Source organism: Setaria italica, chromosome IX, assembly GCF_000263155.2.
Source record: "Setaria italica strain Yugu1 chromosome IX, Setaria_italica_v2.0, whole genome shotgun sequence".
NCBI classification, from domain to species: Eukaryota; Viridiplantae; Streptophyta; class Magnoliopsida; order Poales; family Poaceae; genus Setaria; species Setaria italica.
The window spans coordinates 21,295,494-21,318,502 of NC_028458.1; the positions used below are offsets into that span (position 1 = coordinate 21,295,494).

The window sequence follows — 23,009 nt, forward strand, 5'->3', positions numbered from 1 at the left end:
TTAATAGATTCGTCTCGCCGTTTAACCTCCACTTATGTAATCGATTTTGTAAATAGTCTACGTTTAATACTCCTAATTAGTATCTAAACATTCGATGTGACGGGTGCTTAAATTTAAGCGCCTAAGTTTCCGGCTGCATCGCGTATGGTACGTTGGGGCCAGTGTACAGCCTTGGACCTGAACTAACGGGCCTCGCAGGCTTGCGCCCGACCTTCCACCGTCTCAACCGGCCCGCGAGTGTCCATGTCCCCACATGCCAGCGAGATATTAGCCAACTGCGGGCGGCCAGAGCGCGTGCAAAATTCTTTTCCACCCGACTCCCGAAAATTTCAAATACGCGCCGCCCTCTGCCCCTCTCCCTCTCAACGTTTTCGTTTCAGCACCGGGCACTGGCGGACCGGCCCCTTTCCTCTCCGCGCGTCCGGAGCGAGGGAGACGTGGCGAGGAGGCGGCGAAGCAAAGGTGAGGTCAGCCGCCGCCGCCATCCATTGCTCCCCGTTGGCTCCCTCTTCCTCCCCGCCTCCTAGTGTTTCGCAGTCGCACCTCACCGTTTTCTCGGCTTAATTCCATCAGCTTACCTCACGGCGCGGCCGCACGGATTGGTCGCCGCGATTCGGCTTATCGGATCGGCCATCTTCGCCCGGAGACCTCGAGCGTCGGGGCGCGACGCGTTGCTTTCACGTGCTTACGAGGCGTCGCCGTCGATCGCAACGCTAAGGTACGGGCTCCCACTTCCCCCGCGATTGGTCCGTCCCGTTCGATTTTGGTTGAAGTGCAGGATTAGGGTTTAGGCGCTCGAATTTTGGGTGCTGTTTGGATACGTGAGCCGTTTCGTGGGTTCGATTTCGTTTTGGGGGGATTCGACTGGGAGCGTAATCCTGTGCATTTCCGGATCGACGCGTTCTAATTTCTGCTGCGATTGCGCTCGTAATTGGGAAATTTGTGCTCGGTACTCGCGCTGTCCAATTTATTTTGAATTACGCCTCTGCTGTTGTGGAATCGCGCACCCGCCCATATTGCAGTTGGTTCGTACGGCAACCCTTGCTCTCGTCCATGGATATGCACGTTGTATTGTAGTGTTGTTGTCTTTCTAATTTGTGATTACCACTTGCCAGTATTGATTTGCCTTTGGTGTCTTCGTGGTAGAGTGTTCACCCTGGATTGTGCTTCAGGAAGAGGATCACTGAATGTTGTGTGCTGTGTGCTGCTATATGATTTAGCTACATGAGTAACTCCAACTGGCCTCCTAATCAGTTATACTTTTGAGGGCTTAGGGGGTGAAATCTGGATGGGGTATCCTATTTGGAGGATTAGGGGCTCAAATGTAGGAGCTCGGTTGGAGTTGCTCTTATTGCGGTATGCTAAGGTAATATGCTTATTCGGGATTAGTCACTGTATTTCACCGAGTAGTTGAGAGCTTTTGTGCCACTATACTCGTGGATAATGTGATATCTTGAAATGGTCCTAGGAAGAATCCTTGGTCTGTTACTGCATAGATCAAAGTCAAATCTAGTTGTGGTATGTGATTTGTGTAATTTCAACTAAAAGCAATTTGGAGTTGAATTGTACAAGGCAATTGATCTATGCTAAATAACTTTGTGGATTTGGAAAATGCATAAGGTGTGGTTCTGTGACACACTGGCACTTACAATGTTTACTGCTATTTTCTCTCGGGCATGATTTCTACCGTATTCTCATATATGGATTTGATGATTATATAACTTTGATATCGGACTGCTTTAATTTTCTTGTTTTGTTAAGGACCAGTGGTGATCCTTGTTCCTATGTCCATGCTGGTATGCAGGAACCATGCTTATTTTCTTACAGAATGCTTTCACTGCTGCTCATATAGCTGCACTTATGTGCTCCTGAATCTCTTCCTGTAGCATGCTTTCTAAATGGTGCTTACTTGGTTGTGATCTTGAAGCTTAATTTAATTGTGCAAGATGCTTTCAAAATCTTATTTCGTGAAGTTATTTTCCAATTTGTCAGGTTCACCATAGTTACTTTTGCATATTATTATCTCTCAACTCTGAAGCTGCTCCAATGGAAGCTGAGCTGCAGAACATCCATAAAGTGAGTAGCAATTGCCTCTTCTAAGTTGTCCCCTTGTAGGGTGTGGTCCCTATTGATTTCACCTTTTCAGTTATTCTTAAATTGTAGTATTTATAAAATTAACATTTTATGTTATGTGTAGGCTGCTTCAAGTGATTATTGGAGTTTATCCAGCAACCAGTATCCGTCTGGTAAATTCGCTAAGGTCTCAGTTGGTATCACGATCCCAAGGGCAGGTTCTGTATCAAGAGTCAAAGATGCTACCCCTGCATTTGATAGGAACTTATCTCAGGGAACTGATGGAATATCTAGACCACCTAAGGATGATAATGCTTCACTTCAGGTCTCACAAGAAGCTGCAAAGAATGATGGATCTGCTAAAGGGGCGCCTGAAGCTGGCTCTGACATGAAGGTTTCTTTATCACAACCTGATGATAATACACATGAGCAAACAGGGACCTTTTCTTTTGGTACAAGAAGAGAACAAGTCAGCAGCATAGATAAATTGGAGACGCCCGAATTTGTAAGTTCCCAACGAAAGCGGAACTTGGAATCTGCAGATAAAAGCAAGCCCAATAGTGAGATGCTCAGGATGAAGCTGTGGGAGATCCTTGGTGGCACTTCACAAAACAAGCAGGCTGTTGCTTCACCAAACCCTGACAACTTTGAGACACCTGATCAACCAAAAAGTCAAACCGTCAAAGCACCATCTTCAGGGAACAAGGAGGTTTTCACTTCACCTTTTCCTGATAACATCAAGACACCAGATCCACTGAATCGTCAAACAGTGAACTTTAGTAGGTGTAAACCGTCCCTTGATCCAATTGAGTCAGATTCTGATAGTCCAAAAGTTGTTGAAATAAAACCTGTTACTCGCTCCTTGGGACGCAAGAAAGCACCAGCAGCCTCCAAGAAGCAGAGTCGAAGTGCAAAAAAACCATTGTCTACTTTTTGCTCTACACCCAAGAAGAAAATGCTAGACAATGTGTTTACCTTCAATGACAAATGCACTCCTAAAACAGTGGTAAAACATGCAATTGGTGACTCCGGCAGCTTAAGAAATCTCAGAAGCTCAAATAGGAAAGCTAAAGTTGAGGCTCAGAAGATACATTATTCAGATAGAATTTCTGATAAGACCACGCAGGATGACAAGGAAGGAAAGCTATCTTCTAGAAATACACCATCAGATAACAAGGTAGAGAAGGCTACCTCCTTTTCTTCTTTGTCCCGAACTGGAAAAACTGCTGAGAGCTGTTCTCGAAGCCCTAAAAGGGGGAGGAGACTGGATGTGATGCCTAAGGTTGGGCCCCGGAAGATGCAGTTTTCAGAAAATTTATTGGCCAAGACACGGAATGATGAACAAAACAAGCTCTATTCTCCTCGCAAGATATCATTGAAGAGCAAGGAAAATGATTCTTCTACATCACCACTGAAAAAATCAGACAGAATCCCTTGTGGACATACAGTAGCAGAAAATAATTTCAACTCTCCACCATCTGGTGCTGCTAATCCATCACCTGAACCTAAAATATACCCATGGGATCATGATGTGAGCCCTGAGATAACTGGTAAATTTGGGCAGAATGTTGCTAGTCCATGGACAGACAGATTCAGAGACACGCCAGATGATTATCCAAGCCCTACTCTTGCACCTAAGGTAAATACATCCCCACAAATAAGTAAAGAGCTAGATGGCGACCTATACACTTCCAAGTATCCCAAAAGTGTGGACAGGTCCAGATCAAGTTCCCTTGCCTCGGATCCAGAATCTGAGCCACCGGTATTACTTTGTAACACATATTTACAATCTTAGTAAATTGATGTTGTTTGTATTCCGTGTACAATAACAATTTCATCTTTTCACTGCTGATTAATATATTATGGTTCAGGACGAAATGGATAAAACCACTGAGTTGCCTGGTAGTGAATCTCCTGCTTCTTCAGAAGAAAGAGAAACCAGTAAACAATCATCTCTTTCACCCCCATCTCCAACTGAAGATGAAGGGACTAAAAGTTCCAAACCAAGCTTTGCAAAAGGTCAGAATATCACATTGCTGCTCTTTCATAAACTTTATACAGGAGTACAGGACACATCATTAGTTTGAATGGATTACGTTATGTTTTCTTGTGTGTGTTGTGTTATACATATTGAAAAAAAGGGCAAATGCAGCATTCTTATTCCCCATGCATTATGGAAAAGGTACAGGTTTTGGGGGTTAGCTCTTGGCCTCTTAGTATTTCTAGCATGTTAAACTTTCAGATAGCTATTGAGCTCTTTTCCAAATTGATGGAAGAATTAATGTGATAATTTCTCAATCATGAACTTTGAATTATGCTGTCCCCACATGTAGTCATTTCTTCATGAATTTCTTGTTTGCCAGATGCCAACAAGCTAAAATAATTTTCGAACACAAAAATATTCAAATTGACCATACATGTGATCAATTGAATAACAGAAATATTTTTCATATCCTGCAAGTTAGATTGCATATATCTATTTGCTATATCAAGTTTTATATTTATTTGGATCTTGACTGCATAACTTCAATTGAGTATATCAACATAACTAAATTAATACCTTGAGACAGCTCAAGATCTGTCCTTAGGATGTTTGTGGCATGCTACTCATAACTAATTTGTGGTTCTTCAAATGCAGGAAATAAATCTCATAAATGGCTTTCAGATATTGATGGCCCGGATAAATCTCATATTGAGCATGTGGGTAGGAAATCAAATCTAAACGAGGATAGAATGAGAAAAAGGCGCTTATCATCAGCTACTGCTTTTGCCTCTTCCGGTAATACTGCTTACTTTCTTTCTTTGACTTTGACTGCATGGTTAGCAGTTCATAACTTTTTTTCCCCAGGAACACAAGAAACTATAATTTCTGAGAAAGAACAAGAACAATACCCAGAAAACTACCTTACAAGGTTTTGTCTTACGCTGTGTTAATAAAGTAGATATATCCTAGGTTGTTAGTTTATTTGATTACATCCATGATTTCTACCAGGGCTTTTGATCAACTGGTAGTGGTGTTGGGAAGGTTCCAAACTAAGATTAAGTCTGAAACAAGCAAGAAAAGTTCTGAGATACTTGCAGCTACTGGAGAGATAATACGCCAGCAGCTTGAGGGGGTTGAGGTGCAAATGCAGGCTGATGTGTAAGATCTTGTTGCCCAGTGCTACCATGAAACACCCCCTGTTATCTCCATGTGCACATATATACTTGTTTTATATATGAATGTAAGTATCATATAAACTAGAGGTACAGCTGTTTTGATACATGGTAGTTTAACTGTTATTTCAGGGACAAGCTGGTCAATGTAGGCAAGTCTAAAAGGAAACGCCTAGAATCAACATTTGAAGGTACAACTTTCTTCATGACTTCATATTAATGCTTCCATCAATGAACTGAACTCTTAATTGAGAATTATCATGACGAAAATCATCAGCTGTAAGCCTGTAACTCATGGAAAGCATCTAATCACTGAAGACGTGCTTTTTGACCCAACATTCTCGATTTCTCATCCCTACCTATTTGGATTATTCAACTCCAGTAGTGTACAAACTCTTTATTTGGAACCAATAGCAGATATGTGAAGTACGTTTTGAATCCAATCAGTGAGAACCATATCCTGTTATAGTTTTGTTTACAACTTATCATGTACTCCCTCCGTCCCAAATTACTATTCGATTTGGCTTTTCTAGATATATAGATTTTGCTATGGACCTAGATATATGTATGTCTAGAATGTAGCAAAAGATATGTATCTAGAAAAACTAAAACGAATAGTAATTTGGGACGGGTACTCAATAGAACATTTTTTTTCTCGAATGACGCAGGAGAGCTGTCATTTTATTAAGAGAGAAAAGAGAGTACAACGAGTCCGGTTAAGGACCAAAACTGGAGCACATAAACACACCCACACCCTAACTCAGAGAAGCTTACAGACGTGCCACGACAACATACAGGACCCTGACCAAAGCAACCCGACCTAGGCAGGTGGGGCCAGCGACCTCGCAAGGAATTCCTGAAGTTTGGCTGCCCCAGCCATGCCCCAAACACCACTCATCTGTTACTGTCTGAAGCAACACAGAGGTGCTTGGTCTAGCATTATCGAAAACACAAGAATTCCTGTGTTTCCAAACTTCCCAGGAAACCAGGATAATTAGTGAGTTAAATCCTTTCCTCATCTCCTTAGGTATTGAAATCAAAGCCTTCCTCCACCAATTAGAAAACCGAGCCTCTGTGGGTGAGGGTATCAGGGCATTAAGTTGTAGAGGTTGGAAGATCAAGGTCCAAATCTTTTTTTTTTGAAATGGAGACAAGGTCCAAATCTGTCTTGTAAAAACACAGCCAACTGACAAATGCCGAATGGTTTCCTCCTCTTGATCACAAAAAGGACATACCTCAGGATGAGGCAGTCCTCGTTAGGCCAGGTGGTCCGCTGTCCAGCATCTATTGTTTATGGCTAGTCATATGAAGAATTTGCACCGAAGAGGCGCCCAACTCTTCCAGATCCTTCTCCAGGGAGCAAATTTAATGGTTCCAACAAAGAAGGCAGCATAGGCCGATTTGCTGCTATATACTCCAGTCTGTGTGAGCTTCCATCTGATCTGGTCTGGGACGTCCTGCTGCAGGACCACTCCCTCAACATGATCCCAAATCTGGAGATATTCCAACAGCACCTGAACTGTAAGAGCACCTTTGATGTCTGCCACCCAGCTTCGATTATCAAGGGCTTGTGCAACCGTCCTTCCAACAATAGGTGGTTATAGCCAATCAGACAATAATAAACATTTGATGCAAATAGAACCTACAAGCCAGTTGGAATGGTGTTACATTGGTAGATTTGGTGCTTATAATCTCATTAATCGTTTCCACACTGAAGCATAATGTCAATGCCATAAAAGATTAATTGAGATATCCTAAAGTAGCATCAGTTAATCTGTGTGCCATAATCCAACATGGATGTTTTTTTTGTAATCTTTGTTATTTGGATTTTTTTGTACCTTATGTTTTGTATCTAGCTGCATAACAAAGTTTGCAGTCTTGTTAAATTACCTTGTTTTCCTGCTTTTTTCTTTTCTTTTTGCTTTTCATGCATGTTATTAGTTATTCAAATTATGCCTTTTGGTACACAGAGCAACAAGAAAAATTAAGGATTCTCCATGAGAAGTTCAAGGAGGAGGTCAACAAACAGCTGCTGGATTGCAGGACTTCTCTTGAGGATTTTGAATCCTACCATGCAGAACTTAAGGGAGTAGCTGACAAGCAAAGTAAGTTTAACACAACACCTAACATCTAGAACAATGCAAGTGAAGCATTTATTTGGCGCACCATTTCGTACCATTTTCCAATTCTAAAGCTGTGAAATCATGTTGATCTTTGTGAATGCAAGTAGATAGCTGTGAAGTCTTGCTTATCCATACATTTCAATTGTATTCGTCCATGCTGCTTCTCTATTTGGAAATATGTTAGCTAGTATGGATGAATGATTCTTTGTGCGTACAGTCACTGCTTCAGCATCTGTAACCATAGCTGTGTCCATTCATGATTGCATCCACAGAATCATCCCACAAGAAGCTCCTAGTAAATGCTGAGAAAACAGTAGGCGCTCAGCTCAATGATGCAGAAGTCAAAATCGCTGAGGTCCAGAAGGTAGGTTGAAAGCCACTTTCAAAGCTCACTAGTGCCTCATTGACCAAATGCTCATCTCTTTTGTGACACTGTTTTTCAGAGAGCACGGAAGAGGATGAGCGGCCTGAAATACGTGCTCAAGGAGCTGATTGCAGAAACTGCAGATTGACTGATCGACCATGTTCACTCTATTCTAGTACATATCACAGGTGCAAAGATTCGGATACACAGGATGCCCATTGCAAAATGTCTATGGTTCCATTTACAAGGGGTACGTCCGTACAGGAGAATCGTGGTGCACATAGGTTTTGTTAGAAACAGAACTTTGCAAAGACATTTTTTACTTGCAGGTCCCATAGTGTCCTTTTGTAGGTCCTACCTTCGTTTAGGGTTCGCTACCTGGTCCACGTGCACTGCTGTATATTGGTTGCACTATGTCTATTTCACATGAGTTGCTAATTTACTATCCGGAAAACCAAAATACCTAGCGTCCTGTAGCACGTGAACCATGATGCAGTTCCGTGGACTGTCGTCCTTTCTTTCATTCTTCCCAAACATGTCGCGTGCTGGAATATTGGTGCTGTAATGCAGATGTGAAGTGAATTGTTTTTTAAAAAAGAAACTAAGTGAATTCATTTTGGATTTGACGTTAGTGATACGAAACTGGCTGTGATGCGGTGCACTGAAAAAAGGTCAAGTGGAGTTGTTTGGTGGTACCAACCATTGATTCATCTCTTTATGGTGCTGTTTTATGCAATGTTGTTGATTCATCTTTCATTCATTTCGGTTGTTGGCTTCCTGCGGTGATTCTGGGATTGACGCCCAGTTGCTAGCTGATGTATCAAATGGCATTGACCCCCAGTAGTATGTATGCTTTGCAGCAGTCAAATAGTCCTGCCCTTCAGCCCTTGCACACTAGAAAAATGGAAACTGAGCATCCCTTGCAAATTCCAGGACTGCAAAACCCTCACTAAGCTTGTATGTTTCTACGTACATTGTATACTGCTAATCTACCAAAATATGAATGTTTGGAGAGATGCTTATTGTATCCGTATTGCATCTCAAGAGCGGAAGAGCCCGTGGAGGGTATAAGACGTATCTCTTTTCCCATCTGATGATTATTTCACCAGGCTGACAATGGAAGTAAATCCCTTTGGCTATACACCGCCTACTCCTAGTACCATCAGTCATAAGATGCTACTACCAGCTTCATTGTTAACAATTTATCAATGGAAGTCCGGTTGCCCGGTTGAGGTCAGGCACCGATGCCACATCCGGCTGTTTGGATCGACAAATCTTGCGGACTTGATGACTTCCGGTATCGGCAAGTACACATTGTGTGTGTTGCACACCCCGGTCGTGATGCCACTGAAACCTGCAAAGGCGCCGTGGACCTGCAAGGTTTACAGGACGACAAATGGTCAGGCGCGAAAAATACAGGATTTCTTCATGAGGCAGAGAGGCAACGAGGAGAAATGATGTCTTACAGCGTTCTGACCCAGCACAGTGCATAGGATGGCATCAGATGCATTGGCACGCACTGCACGGAGCATGTATGTGGGATCGATATACTTGATATCAGAATGGACTCCTATATTACTGAAATGAGATTTGATCTGTGACACGGCATGATGGAAGTTATTCATGGTCCATCCACAGTACACCCATCACGGTTAAAGCCATTACCCCAGTTTTTCACGCCCAAAACAACAGCTGAAGATTACAATGGACTAACCTTCTGCTGAAGGTGGACACCGATGTCACTAAGAACCATGTTCCCTGATGCATCAGTTGCATTTGACTTCTGCAGATATTCCTGAAAATGCATCACAATATTACTTAGTGCACAATTTTTATTACAGAACATATAGAATGGACTATTTGTTAAGCAGGATTCCCCATGTTATACCATTATACGCAAGCACAAGTGTGTAAAGGCAACTTAAATCCTTGTATGACGAGTCTATAAATAAATTCAAGAGCAACCAAAGTAATAACATCCAGTTCCAGAGTCGCTCATACTGGCAGTAAAAATAACAGAAATTTCTTTCAAATTCGATCTAACCTGTCCTGCTCCTTCAGCAACACAAACCAGAGCAAATCCCTTGGTCTCTATCAAGTGCTCAAGATGTCGAAGAACTCCGTTCGGTCCATCAAGAGTAAATGGTACCTTCATTTGGGTTATTGACGATTTAGATTCACCAGTGTGGTAAATGGGGATTCATAAACAACAGAAGACTTCATACCTCAGGTATCAGGCAGACATCTACTTGTCCACTGGACAGAGAGGCATGCATTGTGATGAAGCCACTGCTTCTTCCCATCAGCTTGACCAGTCCAATGCCATGAAATGCAGAATGTGCCTAAAGTCCAATCAAATAATAACCACACATATCTTCATAGGCGGCAGCTAATATATGCATATATTTCATAGTTTTGCTGTCAGATTTATCCTTGAATGCTCCAGATGTTGCTGAAAGAATCACCTCAATATATGCAGAGTTGATAGCTCTTTGTGCTGCTTCCACTGCAGTATCAAATCCAAAAGTCTTGTCCATAAGTAATATGTCATTGTCAATAGTTTTTGGGACACCCACAATCGACACTTGCAGTTTTCTCTTGCGGCACTGCAATAAGAATTATGCCAAAATACAATGTCAGATGGTAATACACAGCCAGCCACTTATGCTATGTTTATTCAAAACTACAAATTCAGTGCTATATGCATGGAATTCTGGTAAATTATCAATTTATTACAATGAACACTGGTTGCACAATACCTCCTCATGTATAGCATTAGCTCCAGCATGAGTTCCATTTCCACCTAGTACAAAGAGCATGTCAAGCCTCCTGGCCTGAATGTGGCATGTAGAAATTAAGGAGGTAAGTCTTTCAATCAGTAAATTATTTCAGACACTTTGCAATATGCAACGTAATAAATGTATACATGCCTGAATACTGTCAACAATGTCTGAAATGTTTGCACCACCACGAGAAACTCCTAAGAAGCTACCACCAGCAAGATTGATATTTTGGACTACATGCCTAGAAAGCTGAATGAAAGAAAAGAACCAAGTAAGTTCCCTTCAACATGTTATAAATGTTTAAGAAAAACAGTTTCCAGATATTAATGAAGTAGAAAAGATTCTTACTGGCACTTCTGATAAGTGATCCTCAAAAAATCCACGGAATCCATGCTGTATCCCAACAATGTTTTTCACCCCATATTTTTCAAGTGTAAGCACAATCTACAAGAGCACAAAGATGATGCAATTAAAAAATTAGAATATTGTTCTCTAAATGAAATTATCAGAAATTTTGGTTCTAAACAAAACAAGATCTACTCCAGTTCAAACCTACCTGCCGAATGACGTCATTGAGACCAGGGCAGAGCCCACCACATGTTACAATCCCAGCCTTTACATATTGAGGCTCGAAATATATTTGTTTACGTGGACCAGCACGGTGCACCCTGGAAAAGATAAACCTGGTGGTTAGGGAAAGACAAATGATTTGTAGACTACAAAATTCGAATTCATTTGTGTCACCACCATTGTTCAACCCAGCTACAATCAGGGTCAATGCAATCAGCTCCAGCAGATGTTGGTGAGGCAAACTTAATAACCTGAAGAAACAATAAGTCTGTAAGGGGAACTTCTACTCCATCTACTGATATTTATCTACTTACTAATGTATGTAATAAAATAGTAGCAAAGCAAAAAATCCTGCATATACTTGACTACTTCTTAGAACAGAAAAGGAACCTTTTCTATCAGAAACAGTTCACATTAATCAGATCTCAGGCATGCACTATAATAGCAAGAATTATGCTTGAGAAGAATTTATCAAAACAAATAGAGCTTGAGTCTACATGGCAAGAAAATAATCTCTTTTTTTTTCTTTGTTTAGATGTAGACCTCAAGACACTTAAAAAGTAAGACATATCCCCAAGTGAAACAATGAAAAACAATAATATATTACAGAATGGCATGGTAAATAACAAGGTTAATGATTCAAACTGTCTACAAATAATCACATAATCAATGTACATAATTATCATGATGGCAATCCATACCAAGGTAAATATAATAGCTCAATGTTAAGTGCATACCTTCAGAAGTGCTCTGTCATCATCGTTCACATAGCCATTCCATGATTCTTGCATCGAACCATTCACATTCTCAAGCGGAATCCTGTTGTAGACAGAGTAACCAGAATATGTTTAATAACCAATTATGTGGACTAGGATTAGTCTGGGACAAATCCAGTATAAAGAAAAGGAGGGAAAATATGTCACCTGCTCTTCAGAGAAAAAGTTGTTGGCCTTGGTTCCACATCAATCACATCTCTCAAGTGTGGCAAGCTGAAGCACTTATCAAAGTCCTCTTGAAACTGCTTCTTCCAGTTCGGATTCGAGAAATCTAGTTGTGGGCGATCAACAGATATGGCTCTAATGACCAACTGATTCGTTCTTGATTTCTTGTCATATCCCACACATTGCAACCTACTGCTGGTGTGTACTCCAAAATAGCCCAGGTGCTTCTGTCCTGAACTAACTGAACCAGCATACTCCATCGGCTGTGCTGGAGCCATTGTTTAGATTGCTCACCATGCAAATATGCTGTTGGACAAGTTCCAGCTTGCTATCAGTATCAGATCATGGTAAAGGGTTACAAGGCTCCTCAAAGAGCCATCGCTGAAGTACATGTATATGAATTGGGAAAAAAAATGAAAGGAAGAGGAGGCAAGAATATTCCTACACTACATGGAACAAAGTTAGCTAGGAAAATGTTAAAAAAGCAGATGATATAATGCATATGCTCCAACTATATTGGAGTTCCAACGAGTGAAAATGTAGAATTCTCAACGTGCATACTGGATTACTGTACCCATGTGAAAACAAAAGGTCATGATACTGAAGGACCAAATCAACTTCTCTATGCAGGGAGAAAAAAAAAGGAAAGAAGAATCCACCCCCTTTCCACTAAAGAGCCAACCAATAGCATAGAACTAAATTCTGGAATTATTCCCACTGCCTGCTACAGGGCAATCACAACAATTGCATGTAACAATGACCAAACCTGCAGGCGGAAGCAGCAAATCGAACGAAACAGAATTGGGGAGATCGCCACCGATCAAGAAACGCACCTCTCTCCTTGCCACGAACCAGATTCCCCAGCGAAGCTCGGCAGCGGCACACGCGAAGCGATCGATGGACGGAGGAGATGCGGCCGAGGCGGCTTTTGTTGTTATATTTCTCAGGGGAGATCGCCGTGGCGGCGGCGCCACTTCCTCGACGCCTCCGTCCAGGTTTCTTGGAAAACCTGTAAATTTTGTTTGTTCCTCGAACGACGAGGGGGGGAAAAACGACGGACTTGTTTTTTTTTCTTTTCTTCTGACACGCGTAAAGAACGGCGACGAGGGGACGACGGATCGACGGGGTGCCGGGGTGGTGAAGGAGAAATTGTTGTCGAAATTTGACGGGGTGGAGGAAGAAGGGAAGCGGAAAAGTCGGGGCTTTGGGGGCGCGCTGACTGTCCGGTGCGCTATATGTGGTTGTCGTTTCGCCTGGGTCGGTGGGGTGGTTCCAGTCCGGCCAAAGAAATGGACAATATTTGCACAACGACGAATGATCCCACTTGCCCTGGATCATGCATGGATCATAGTAGCTAATAAGCTAAAATGCAAAAGCGCTAGCTTAAATAAATAGAGATTTACTAGATACTCACTCGGTCATAAAACGATCGAGTGTTGTTTTTTCGTCAATCAAGCCACCTTGAGTGTAATCAAGTTTATATAAAACAAGTTCTAATATTTATATTCTAAATAAATTCATCATGAAATATGTTTTCATAGTGTACACTTATTTGCAAGTTACAAATATTGGTAGTTTTATCTGTAAAATTAACCAAATTTAAACTAGTTCGATTTAGGATAAAATTATATTGTTACTCTCTTTTATGACGGAGGAAGTAGATAGAGAGACATTCAAATTTGCGAGCTAGGGGAAGAAAGAGAGAGTCGCTTCCCTCACTCTTCACGTACATTGTATTGCAAAACCCTAATATCAACAATTAGTAGACAATTGCATGGTGCAATTCAGTGTTAAGTAATAACTTTTAACTTTGGGCCTTGGGGGGAGTCTGGTCATATGTTAAGGAAGTGCCGAGGGCAACAACAAAGATGCTTAAGAGGGAAGGTGTTGATGCAAGGGTGGAAGACTTGGTGATCTGAGAGACTACGACAAATTTTGCATTCATTCGGCTTCGATGATTGTGCTACAGCAAGATTTGTGTCTCTAATATCAATTTCGTACTCTATGAAATAAAAAAAATCAATATATTTTTAACATAAAGAACCATGTCCTCTGTCTGCCACAAAATCTAACGTAAAACTCAATTTGTGCATGGAGAAAAAAAAATCTCAATATGGGGTAAATTGGACTAAATGAAGCAAATTGAGCTTAAGGATTAAGTGGATCAAGTGAATCGGTGAGGATAGTATAATGGCATTTTTCTAATGATTACATCAAAAATTTCACGTGCATAGTAGGCGAAGCTAGAACAAAACCATAAGGGGCCAAATTGTAGCAAATCACCAATTAGTGGCGCTAAAATTATTTTTTGCATTAATTAGTATTGTAAAAATTTATGTGCCACAGTGGTGTTGTACCTAAGAAAGCTACTAATTTTGTCAAACTTTAGGAATCTCCAAGTAGATTTACGAAGAAAGGCACGATCCAGCAATGACCGCTAAACTATTCAGATTACCGGAACCACCAGATATCATGATCATTAAAAAGAGCAAGTGTAAAGGCACCGAGAGTTAAGAGAAAGCAAGAAGAGACAATCCAGTCGTTGATTCAAATATTCCACAAAAAATGTGTACAAGTATACAATATCTCTTTATTAGGATATTCTGCGATAATTTGCAGAAGAATTACATTATCCCTGGATTCAAATATATATACTGCAAAAATGGTTCCTGAAACAAAACCAGGAGGCTGATCGATTATTGCTTCATTTCCCCCCGGAGACCAGTAGAGGGATTGTTCCATATGGAAACGAGATCTAGCGCCTCAAACTGTGCAGGATGTATTCAGCGTATAGGTCCCTGACAACAGCAAATAGGTTAAGTATTCTTAGATGATTCTAAACTATAGTGAGGATTCAGACAATAAAAAATGATAATGTTTCATAAAACTGAGTAGATTTTTCAAAGTGGAAAGAAGTGAAACCAGATGATTGAAGGTTTCACATCTCACTATCATGTTGAGGTATCATACTTTCAGTTTCAGATGCTTTCACATCGCAATTTTCTTACCAAAAGGATAGAAAGCATGGTTATCAACTATTTCAGGGAAGACTCACATTGAGTGCTGAATGGCCTCCAGGGCAGTAGTTGGTGGCAGGAACTCGTTCACAGCAACTTCCTTGTTCTCATTCTTTTTGTCTGCAGATACAACATGTGAAATAAACTTCAACACTTCAGGAGCAACTGCAGTGCTATGATTATAGCAAATCTGACAGATTTGGAAAGGAATGGCACGTACAGTCTTCAAAGAAGCGACGGATTTCATTGAGGCGGTGGGGAGACAGCTCCTTGAGATCAGTTAAGTGACGATATTCAGGATCATCAACACAAACTGCAATTATCTTGTCATCTTTCTCGCCCTAGTCATTGAAGAAAGGCAGAAACAGATACACTATCAATCCAACATAATGTGATATGTAAACCTTTTAATGAAAAATCCGTAAAATGCATCATGCCTGATCAATCATAGGCATAAGGCCAATGGCCCTTGCCCGAAGAAAGCAGCCAGGTATCACTGGTTCCTGTTCAGTTCATCAGTTGTAAGACAGCGAATAATCTCAGAGGCTCAAACATAACATGCATCGTTAATACTGAGTGAGTTAGATGAAATAAACAGCAGTAAGACATGCTGACCTGCATCAGCACCAGCACATCCATCGGGTCTCCATCTTCACACAGCGTGCGTGGTATGAAACCATAGTTGTGTGGGTAGACCACTGATGAGTATAGCACCCTGTCAACCTAAGGAAACAGATTTTCAAATAAATTATCAGTTGCATCAGAGAAAAAATTGTCAAATTTTCTATTTCTTGCAAGCTTAAATTTTTAACGGACAATCTGTACCTTGATCAATCCAGTCTTCTTGTCAAGCTCATATTTCACTTTACTGCCCTTTGTGATCTCAACAACCTGCAAGCATGGAAGGTTTTTGACTTCTGAAGCATCTGGAAGTAATGCACTTACTCTACTACCCAGGACCAGGATGATGCTTACACAGTTGAAAACAGCAGGGGCTCCAGGTCCTGTCATTTGAGAATTTTGAAGCATCAGCTTGTATGAACCTCCAGAGTCATACTGCATTACTGCAACACCAAAAAAAGAAAAACGTGTTTACCTATCTCAAGGTCATGCCAGGAATGTGCGGCGACCGACCGCTTTGAGAGGGACGACATGATCCGCTCGTTCAGCCGCGGCTGGCTCTTCTTCTCTTCAGCCATGCTCCTACAACCATATTGAAAGATGCACAATGAACCTCCATGAGCGAGCAGTATACAGGAATGCTAGAATACCTCACTGGCTGCAGTACTTGCAGCAGAAGTCAAATAAAAACTTGTGGGTCTATAACAGTAAAAAAGAATGCATCTGCCAAGAGATTTTTGACATTTTCCCTCAAAAAATAGAGTGATCTTGACATTTACCAAATGTTAATAGGATTTGATCCGGGTGTGATCACCAAAGGACAAGGAGGCGGCAGGAAGCACAGGACCACAGGCGCAGCAGCAGGTTATATAGAGGAGCGCTTGGCCGTTTTGAAGCACGGCCGGATGGAGATCCTGGAGAAGTGGCGGGAGCAGCGGCCTCCCGGACGCCTCCCTCCGGCATGCATGCCTGAATTAGACAGGCGAACATGCAGCGAAAAACTGAAGCAAGCAATGCCATCAGCTTCTGCCAAAAAAAGGTTTCACGAGCACCTGAAAAAATTGCATCTTTACTACCCCAGGCCTGATCCTGTTGAATTTGCGCTTCCGTTTACAGGCACGAAAGTCCACGAGGCAGAACGGCCCAGACGCTCAGTGGCAGTTCTAAGAGCAACGATCAAATTCAAAGTTATGGCCCGCAGATTCTGAATATCAAAAGTCTCTTGCGGTGTCAACTCTAAACATTCATCCGCTACAGCATTAACGACATTACAACCATACAATGTTACAAAGTAGGGGTAACTGCGACAGTTTCATAGAATTGGATGAGTAGTTACAGAGATCAGTTTACCCGTGGTTCTACTCTCTTACATTTCCAGGACATACAACTTCATCAGGAAAAGTTTCAGCCCATAAAAATAATCGGTAGAGATATAAGGCCGTTATGCAGAAGTGGCCATCCTGATAACTGATAGGAGGTCAATTTAGTCAGCTACACAGGCATATCTATGTCATTACCTAGCCGGACCATCAAGCCATGGCGACGTCTGTGCCCATACACCTTACCTTGCGACCATAACGATGCAAGGTCATCAACATTACCTACGGAAGGGCACTAGGAAGCTACATGCAAGCACTTTTTGATGTTTCAGCCCAGTCTTTGCCAGGATCTCCCTTCGAAGAGGCATGCCTCTTGTGACCACTCCGAGTCAATAGCGCAATGCTATTTGATCTTGGTATCTGCACAGCCCCAGCAACACAATCTCCAGCATGAGCACAACTCCAAACTCGAGAAGGTCCTTCCCCTAGGGAACGTAATCTTGGGAATCCATTTTTTAGCCTGCAAATCGACCAGTGCTCGGTATCTTTACCAGCCAGCTTGTCGCACACAGGGCAAGGAGGGTCATGCTTCTGCCCCTTCGGAGTTGTCCGCTCCAAGCACTCAGCATGGTAGACATGGGAGCATGGGAGAACACCAGCAACTGGCAAATCTCCAGTGCGCACAATTCGACGAGAACCCCAAGGTGATCTCTTGGTCAAAAACCTCTCACAAAGGTCACACCTTGTTTTCTGCATCACATTATTAGAACGCTGTGCTCCAGCTCGTTCAGCTTCAGGTTGTTCTGATAGATCAGTAAGATCCATGCTACTTGCAGCACTCCAGTTTCCTGACTCCCCATGACTGCCACTGGCATAGTCCATGGGACCTGGAGAACGAAGCTCTCCTTTTCCCTTGAACTCAGAGCGCAGAGGATTGTTAGAGCTTGCACTGGCAATGGGACTCTGAGTTCCTTGCGCTTCTAGTGCATGTTCAGGAAATGAGAGAGGATGAATTGGCTTTGACAGGAATGATCGACGGCTTGGGAAGTTGCGGGGCGTTGATGAGTATGATTTAGGTACAATATCATATTCACTTCCATCAGAACGAGAGGTGGAACCACCACTATTCTGCTGTCCTGATATTCCCTACACCAAGAGAGAAAAAAATTAAGTCTCCTGAAAAGTGAAGGGAGAAATGAATATATTATAACATGAACAGCTGGCCTATTGCATACCTCTGACAACAATAAAGCACCAATCGGCTCAGCAACTGAAACTGCATAGTAAAAAAACAGCAATTAACACAACTGATCATGTTGTAAAGTTCTTTAGAAAAGGCTGCATGCACATGCCAGTAGATATACAACACCCAATTAACACAACATATATTATTGTAAAGTGCTTTGGGAAAAAAGGTTGCATGGACCTGTTATATCCATGTGCACACATAAAAGGATGATACACAATCATTATATTAAGCTATTAAAAAATACTATAAATGCTCATCCAGCAGTAACGAACAGCGAACTTTAACCATGTCAGAGAGGCACAAATGATAAAACAAACTATATTACAGAACAAAATAAACTTTGAAGAGAGATGAAGATAATCTTATCGGAGTAGCAAATGTTCTATCTTGCACTCATTCTGACCATAAAATTGTAGACTAATAATTGAAATTTAACAATGTCACATCATTCGATAATGCCATATTCCTATATAAGAATAGATTTGTCAGCTCATTGGCAACTTTGCACTGCTACCGAAGTGGTATAGGAACTACTTTGCCAAAAAAAGAAAAGAGCTATTGAGAGTTGAGATACTCAAATGGTTCAACCAGAAAGAAAGAACATATTATCAATCTGATAGATATTTTAATAGACCAGCAAATCTTATCCCGAACAATCACAATATCAAATTAACTAGTGACAATATAACATGTAGGATTATTGTGAAATGAAAGGAAATTATGAATATCATAGGACCAAGAAGACTAGATACAAATGACATAACACTTGCCACCTAAAGCTCTCAGATGCTATGGCAATTTAATATATTTTAAAATTAATGAATGTATCATTTTGTCATTTATGTCCATAGCCTAACAGCCCACAACAGCCATAACAGTAGGGAAGCACGAGAATAGTTGCTCTTTCGATATTTTTTTCCATCTTCTTTCTATATCATAAGAAACTGGTATTATTTGTAGGGTGATTTTATCCTTGACACATAAGAAATGCAGTAAAATTCTCCAATCTCCATCATGTTCAGTCTCTCCTTATTCCCGTCATCAAGTCATGTTGCAGAACCTACAACAGGAACCTATACCTAGAATGTATGATATAGAACCCTACACATACCAGAATGACAAGAACAAGTCATTTTATAGAGCCAGTGGACGGTTTTTATAAATTTTACAAAACAACACTAGGAGCATTCATTTCAGGGGCAACGTTCAGTCACCCATTGCTATTTAATTAGGGTTCAGACACATTGGCACCAAAACTTAGCATGTTGCCAATACATTTGATGGTGCATATGTATTTAATACAGAAAATATAATTGATCAGTGATCACATCTCGAGATGTTGCCAATGCTGGATATTGTGCAAGACCCAAGCATCTTAAGTTTCAGTTGAAACAAAGATAGTATAATCACTGAGCATGGCCAAGGCATCGGTTACCCCGTACCAGGAAAACCCTTAGGGATCAATGATCAATCCTAAATTTGATGGTGGCGAATATCAGGTAGCCATATATCTCTAGAGTGCATTTAACAATATGATTGATACTTCAGGCACGACAGCTCAATCAAAAGACCGAACAATTCAGATTCCAGGAGCCATCATGAAAAACTATGCAATCGGTGACCTGCAATCTATAACTACATCTGGAAACATATGACCATTCAGTGTGGCATAAAATTTTTGCAAACAAAATGAAGCCACATTTGCCCTCACAGTTTCTGAAATCCCAACTCAATACCATGTATTCCCTCCAGTCACAAACAAGTGGCATTTTGGACATCGAACGGGTCTCCAAAATACAGCTTAGACTACTATTTTTGTTATAATATTTTTGTAACACATAGCAAAAGTACATTCTTCTATAAAAATTTACTCGTAATTTGTTATTGAAGTTTAGAATGCCTGACTTCAGACAACCTGGAAACATCACTTATTTGTAACTGGAGGGAGTATTAGTTATAAAAATTATGTTGGAGAGCATCGGTTTGGACCTGTAAAATGGGCATACTGACCTAGCAGACCAATCACTCATGCAAGGGGGTAAATCATCTTAACATAGCTTATAGCATTTGAGATGAATGTCTACAGCAATAACGATCACTAGTCAATGCCTCAATGGTGAAGCAAAATCAATAACATTACAGAACTGATTTGAGAACAACACTTGCCATTTCATGAATAATCTGCCAGTTGATCATCAAGGAATTCAACTTGAAATCAAGTTAGCAATCATAATTGAGGATTTGAAAATCACTCAAAAGTCGTACACAAAATAACAGTGCACTGCGTATCAATCAGTTTAGGTTTTAGGAGTTAATTCTGTCACTCAATCCAGTATGACCCTTGTTTCCATTACGACATACATAGTACATATCCAGCCCAACCTGCAGGAAGGCTGCTAGTGGTTATTCCATTACCATACTTGCAAACTCCATTATTTAAGAGTCAAATAAGGACCATCTGTATTTAAAAGTGTCCAGAATTGGTGAAGCAAATTATGATTTTGCTTGCCGTTATTTGTTGAAACAGTGTTTATAGTTAAGCCAAACATGGGTTGCATTTAAATGAAGCATGATTTTTAGTCAAAAATATGAGGATAATTCAAATACTATCATACAAATGGATATTGGAGTACATTGAAGTTTACATTTATGCTAACTGTTATCAAATGACAATCCTGGTGCACATAGTGGCAACGATATTGGTATAGAACAACAAGTTTCTGTTGTCACTCAAACAAATTTTGTTATGGCGGAAGTTATGTAATCTGGCATGCCTATGATCATACGATCCCAATAAATCAGCTAACAAGTCACCAAGTCCATGAGTTTCTGTTGAGCTTTACATTGGTGATTGGTCACCCCACAAAGTAAATCAGATACAATCTGCAGTTGTTGTGAAAGGGTGTGCCCTCTGCCCTGTAGTAAATTTTGCTGCATTCTGCAGAAATTGATACTTGATAGAACCACATGCTAGCAATTGTCAATGGGCTGTTTTTAGCCCTAATAAAGCAGTAGCTTCTATTATCCCAAAGTGAACTCTAAAACTACAAGTCTAAAAAAACTATTTTGTATGCCAACATATTATACAGCGGGTGCAACATATATATTAAAATCAAACAGCAGTAGAGGATAATGTGACACATAAAGTAAATCTTAAATTGATGCATAGTCAATACAGAAAACAAAAGGAAAGTATAGGTGTCGATTTTGAACAATCTTGGGCACGCTTACCCTGAGAAATATTAATGATACAGAAGCAGCTGGAACATCAGAATGGATAGAGACAATTTTGGTACACATACCTCTCATGTATTCATCAACACTAGAATCTCGCAGCATTGGCAGCATAGCATGGTGGTTCTGGAAGCTGACATCTGGGCTGTTGAAATACGAAATGGCACCCTCAGATGTAGAGTAACGGTGCTCTTGTGGAAGCTCATTCCTCTCCCAACTCCTACTAGCCTCTTTACTATTTGATGACAGTGATGACCCATAATTGGCAGCAACCCCGCTATCACCATGGGATCCATAAGACAATCCTTCCGAATTGATCCTGTACTCCCACCCCCTAGACAGAGGTGGAGAGAAGCCAGCATTAGTCCGCCAGGGCGGGTCGCTCCGGCCAATAGAAGACCACTCCCTGCTCGCTGTGCTAGTCCCATGTGGCCGCGCTGCTACGCAGCATAACGAACCCATCCTAATTAGAGTCTAATACGGCACCCTAACTAGCATGTAAAACTCATTCCCAGATTTTCTTGCTGCAAATCGACCACGGCATCGCTATTCAGACAGCATGGGTTAACCCCCTGGCTGCTTCAATCTGTGAGGCAGAGTAACCAAGTGATCTTAGTTTCGGAGAAATTCTGAATAATATCTAAGATGCATGTACTAGTAGTAAGAAGAACTGACAAGGAAAGATCATAACTTTACCACTATGTTAGATTTTTGCCATCGCCGCTGCTAAGTAGGACTAAAATGCCCCTGAACCCCGGCTTACTACCGACGCATGTTCGTCGCTAGAGCCCCGGCTCTCCCCAGCGGCCAAGCTGCACGCACCACCGCCGGGCTCCACCGCCTCCGGCTCTGCTCCACTCCCGAGGACGGGCGGCGAAACCTGCCACGGTCATGAATCACACGAGTGAGGGTGAAGGCGGCCCATCTAGGGTTAGGGAGGGGGGTGGGAGGGGGACGACCCAGACCTGCTTGACGGGGGCGGCCGTGCGTCCCAGTGCTCCGGAACCGCTCGGCGTCGGTTGGCGGCGCTACGGGAGCAGGGGGCGGCGGATGGGAGCGGAGCAGGTGGCTGGCGAGCGGCGAGCGAATGTGGCAGCCAGAGAGGCGAGCGAGCCGATGAGTCGAAGTGTGAGACAACAGAAGGGAGGAATTGGGGCTTGAGCACAAGGGCAAAACTGTCATTCCCGTTTGTTTCTGTATGGGCAATTGGGCAAAGCAATCTGATATATGGTCTGACGACTCAACAGTCAACCCGTACAATGGGTTATCTTATAAGATGTCTGGTAGAGCTATATAATTTCTTAATTTGTGCATATGAAAAAGAAAATATTATGAGTTGCATGGTAATAATAACTCGTACAATGGTTGTTGAGTTGTTTCGTAGTCCTACAATTTAGCTTATGAGACGGTTGTTTCGCAAAACAACGACCTTTTCTTTCTCCTCTCTCTCCTCCATATCATCAAAAATTCTATATGGTACTGCAAGAGATGACATACGAGACCGCTGGCGTGTAGCAATGTAGAAAAAATATTTAGGCAAGGTAAATTTATACTTACTC

General features: G+C 41.6%; 4 protein-coding genes across 5 annotated transcripts; 1 reads left to right on the plus strand and 3 right to left on the minus strand.

Moving 5' to 3' along the window:
- The first annotated feature begins 376 nt into the window (after positions 1 to 376).
- On the plus strand, positions 377 to 8,353 carry LOC101769471 (meiosis-specific protein PAIR3). 2 transcript variants are annotated; one of them, XM_012848857.2, is made up of 12 exons: positions 377 to 467; positions 574 to 718; positions 1,993 to 2,076; positions 2,198 to 3,835; positions 3,945 to 4,092; positions 4,712 to 4,852; positions 4,922 to 4,985; positions 5,066 to 5,215; positions 5,362 to 5,420; positions 7,200 to 7,334; positions 7,625 to 7,716; positions 7,796 to 8,353. In XM_012848857.2, the coding sequence occupies exons 3-12, from the start codon at positions 2,047 to 2,049 to the stop codon at positions 7,862 to 7,864; spliced, it is 2,526 nt and encodes an 841-aa protein (XP_012704311.1). In that variant the 5' UTR covers positions 377 to 467; positions 574 to 718; positions 1,993 to 2,046; the 3' UTR covers positions 7,865 to 8,353. The 2 variants fall into 2 exon arrangements, with proteins under 2 accessions (XP_012704311.1, XP_004983147.1); XM_004983090.3 differs by having other exon boundaries at positions 381 to 462.
- Positions 8,354 to 8,584: 231 nt separating this feature from the next.
- LOC101769871 (ATP-dependent 6-phosphofructokinase 5, chloroplastic) lies at positions 8,585 to 13,256 on the minus strand. Its single transcript, XM_004983091.4, has 14 exons — positions 12,844 to 13,256; positions 11,993 to 12,316; positions 11,807 to 11,888; positions 11,247 to 11,320; positions 11,056 to 11,167; positions 10,848 to 10,943; positions 10,647 to 10,748; positions 10,476 to 10,550; positions 10,182 to 10,322; positions 9,942 to 10,058; positions 9,761 to 9,865; positions 9,431 to 9,511; positions 9,183 to 9,311; positions 8,585 to 9,089 (listed from the first exon to the last, which is right to left on the minus strand). The coding sequence occupies exons 2-14, from the start codon at positions 12,286 to 12,288 to the stop codon at positions 8,922 to 8,924; spliced, it is 1,578 nt and encodes a 525-aa protein (XP_004983148.1). The 5' UTR covers positions 12,289 to 12,316; positions 12,844 to 13,256; the 3' UTR covers positions 8,585 to 8,921.
- A 1,282-nt stretch (positions 13,257 to 14,538) lies between these two features.
- LOC101770274 (soluble inorganic pyrophosphatase) lies at positions 14,539 to 16,773 on the minus strand. Its single transcript, XM_022823141.1, has 8 exons — positions 16,428 to 16,773; positions 16,124 to 16,230; positions 16,003 to 16,031; positions 15,853 to 15,918; positions 15,643 to 15,750; positions 15,248 to 15,530; positions 15,066 to 15,147; positions 14,539 to 14,808 (listed from the first exon to the last, which is right to left on the minus strand). The coding sequence occupies exons 2-6, from the start codon at positions 16,224 to 16,226 to the stop codon at positions 15,459 to 15,461; spliced, it is 378 nt and encodes a 125-aa protein (XP_022678876.1). The 5' UTR covers positions 16,227 to 16,230; positions 16,428 to 16,773; the 3' UTR covers positions 14,539 to 14,808; positions 15,066 to 15,147; positions 15,248 to 15,458.
- Positions 16,774 to 16,853: 80 nt separating this feature from the next.
- LOC101770678 lies at positions 16,854 to 22,593 on the minus strand. Its single transcript, XM_004983093.4, has 5 exons — positions 22,416 to 22,593; positions 22,147 to 22,330; positions 21,519 to 22,036; positions 18,203 to 18,243; positions 16,854 to 18,113 (listed from the first exon to the last, which is right to left on the minus strand). The coding sequence occupies exons 3-5, from the start codon at positions 21,910 to 21,912 to the stop codon at positions 17,271 to 17,273; spliced, it is 1,278 nt and encodes a 425-aa protein (XP_004983150.1). The 5' UTR covers positions 21,913 to 22,036; positions 22,147 to 22,330; positions 22,416 to 22,593; the 3' UTR covers positions 16,854 to 17,270.
- Positions 22,594 to 23,009: the final 416 nt, after the last annotated feature.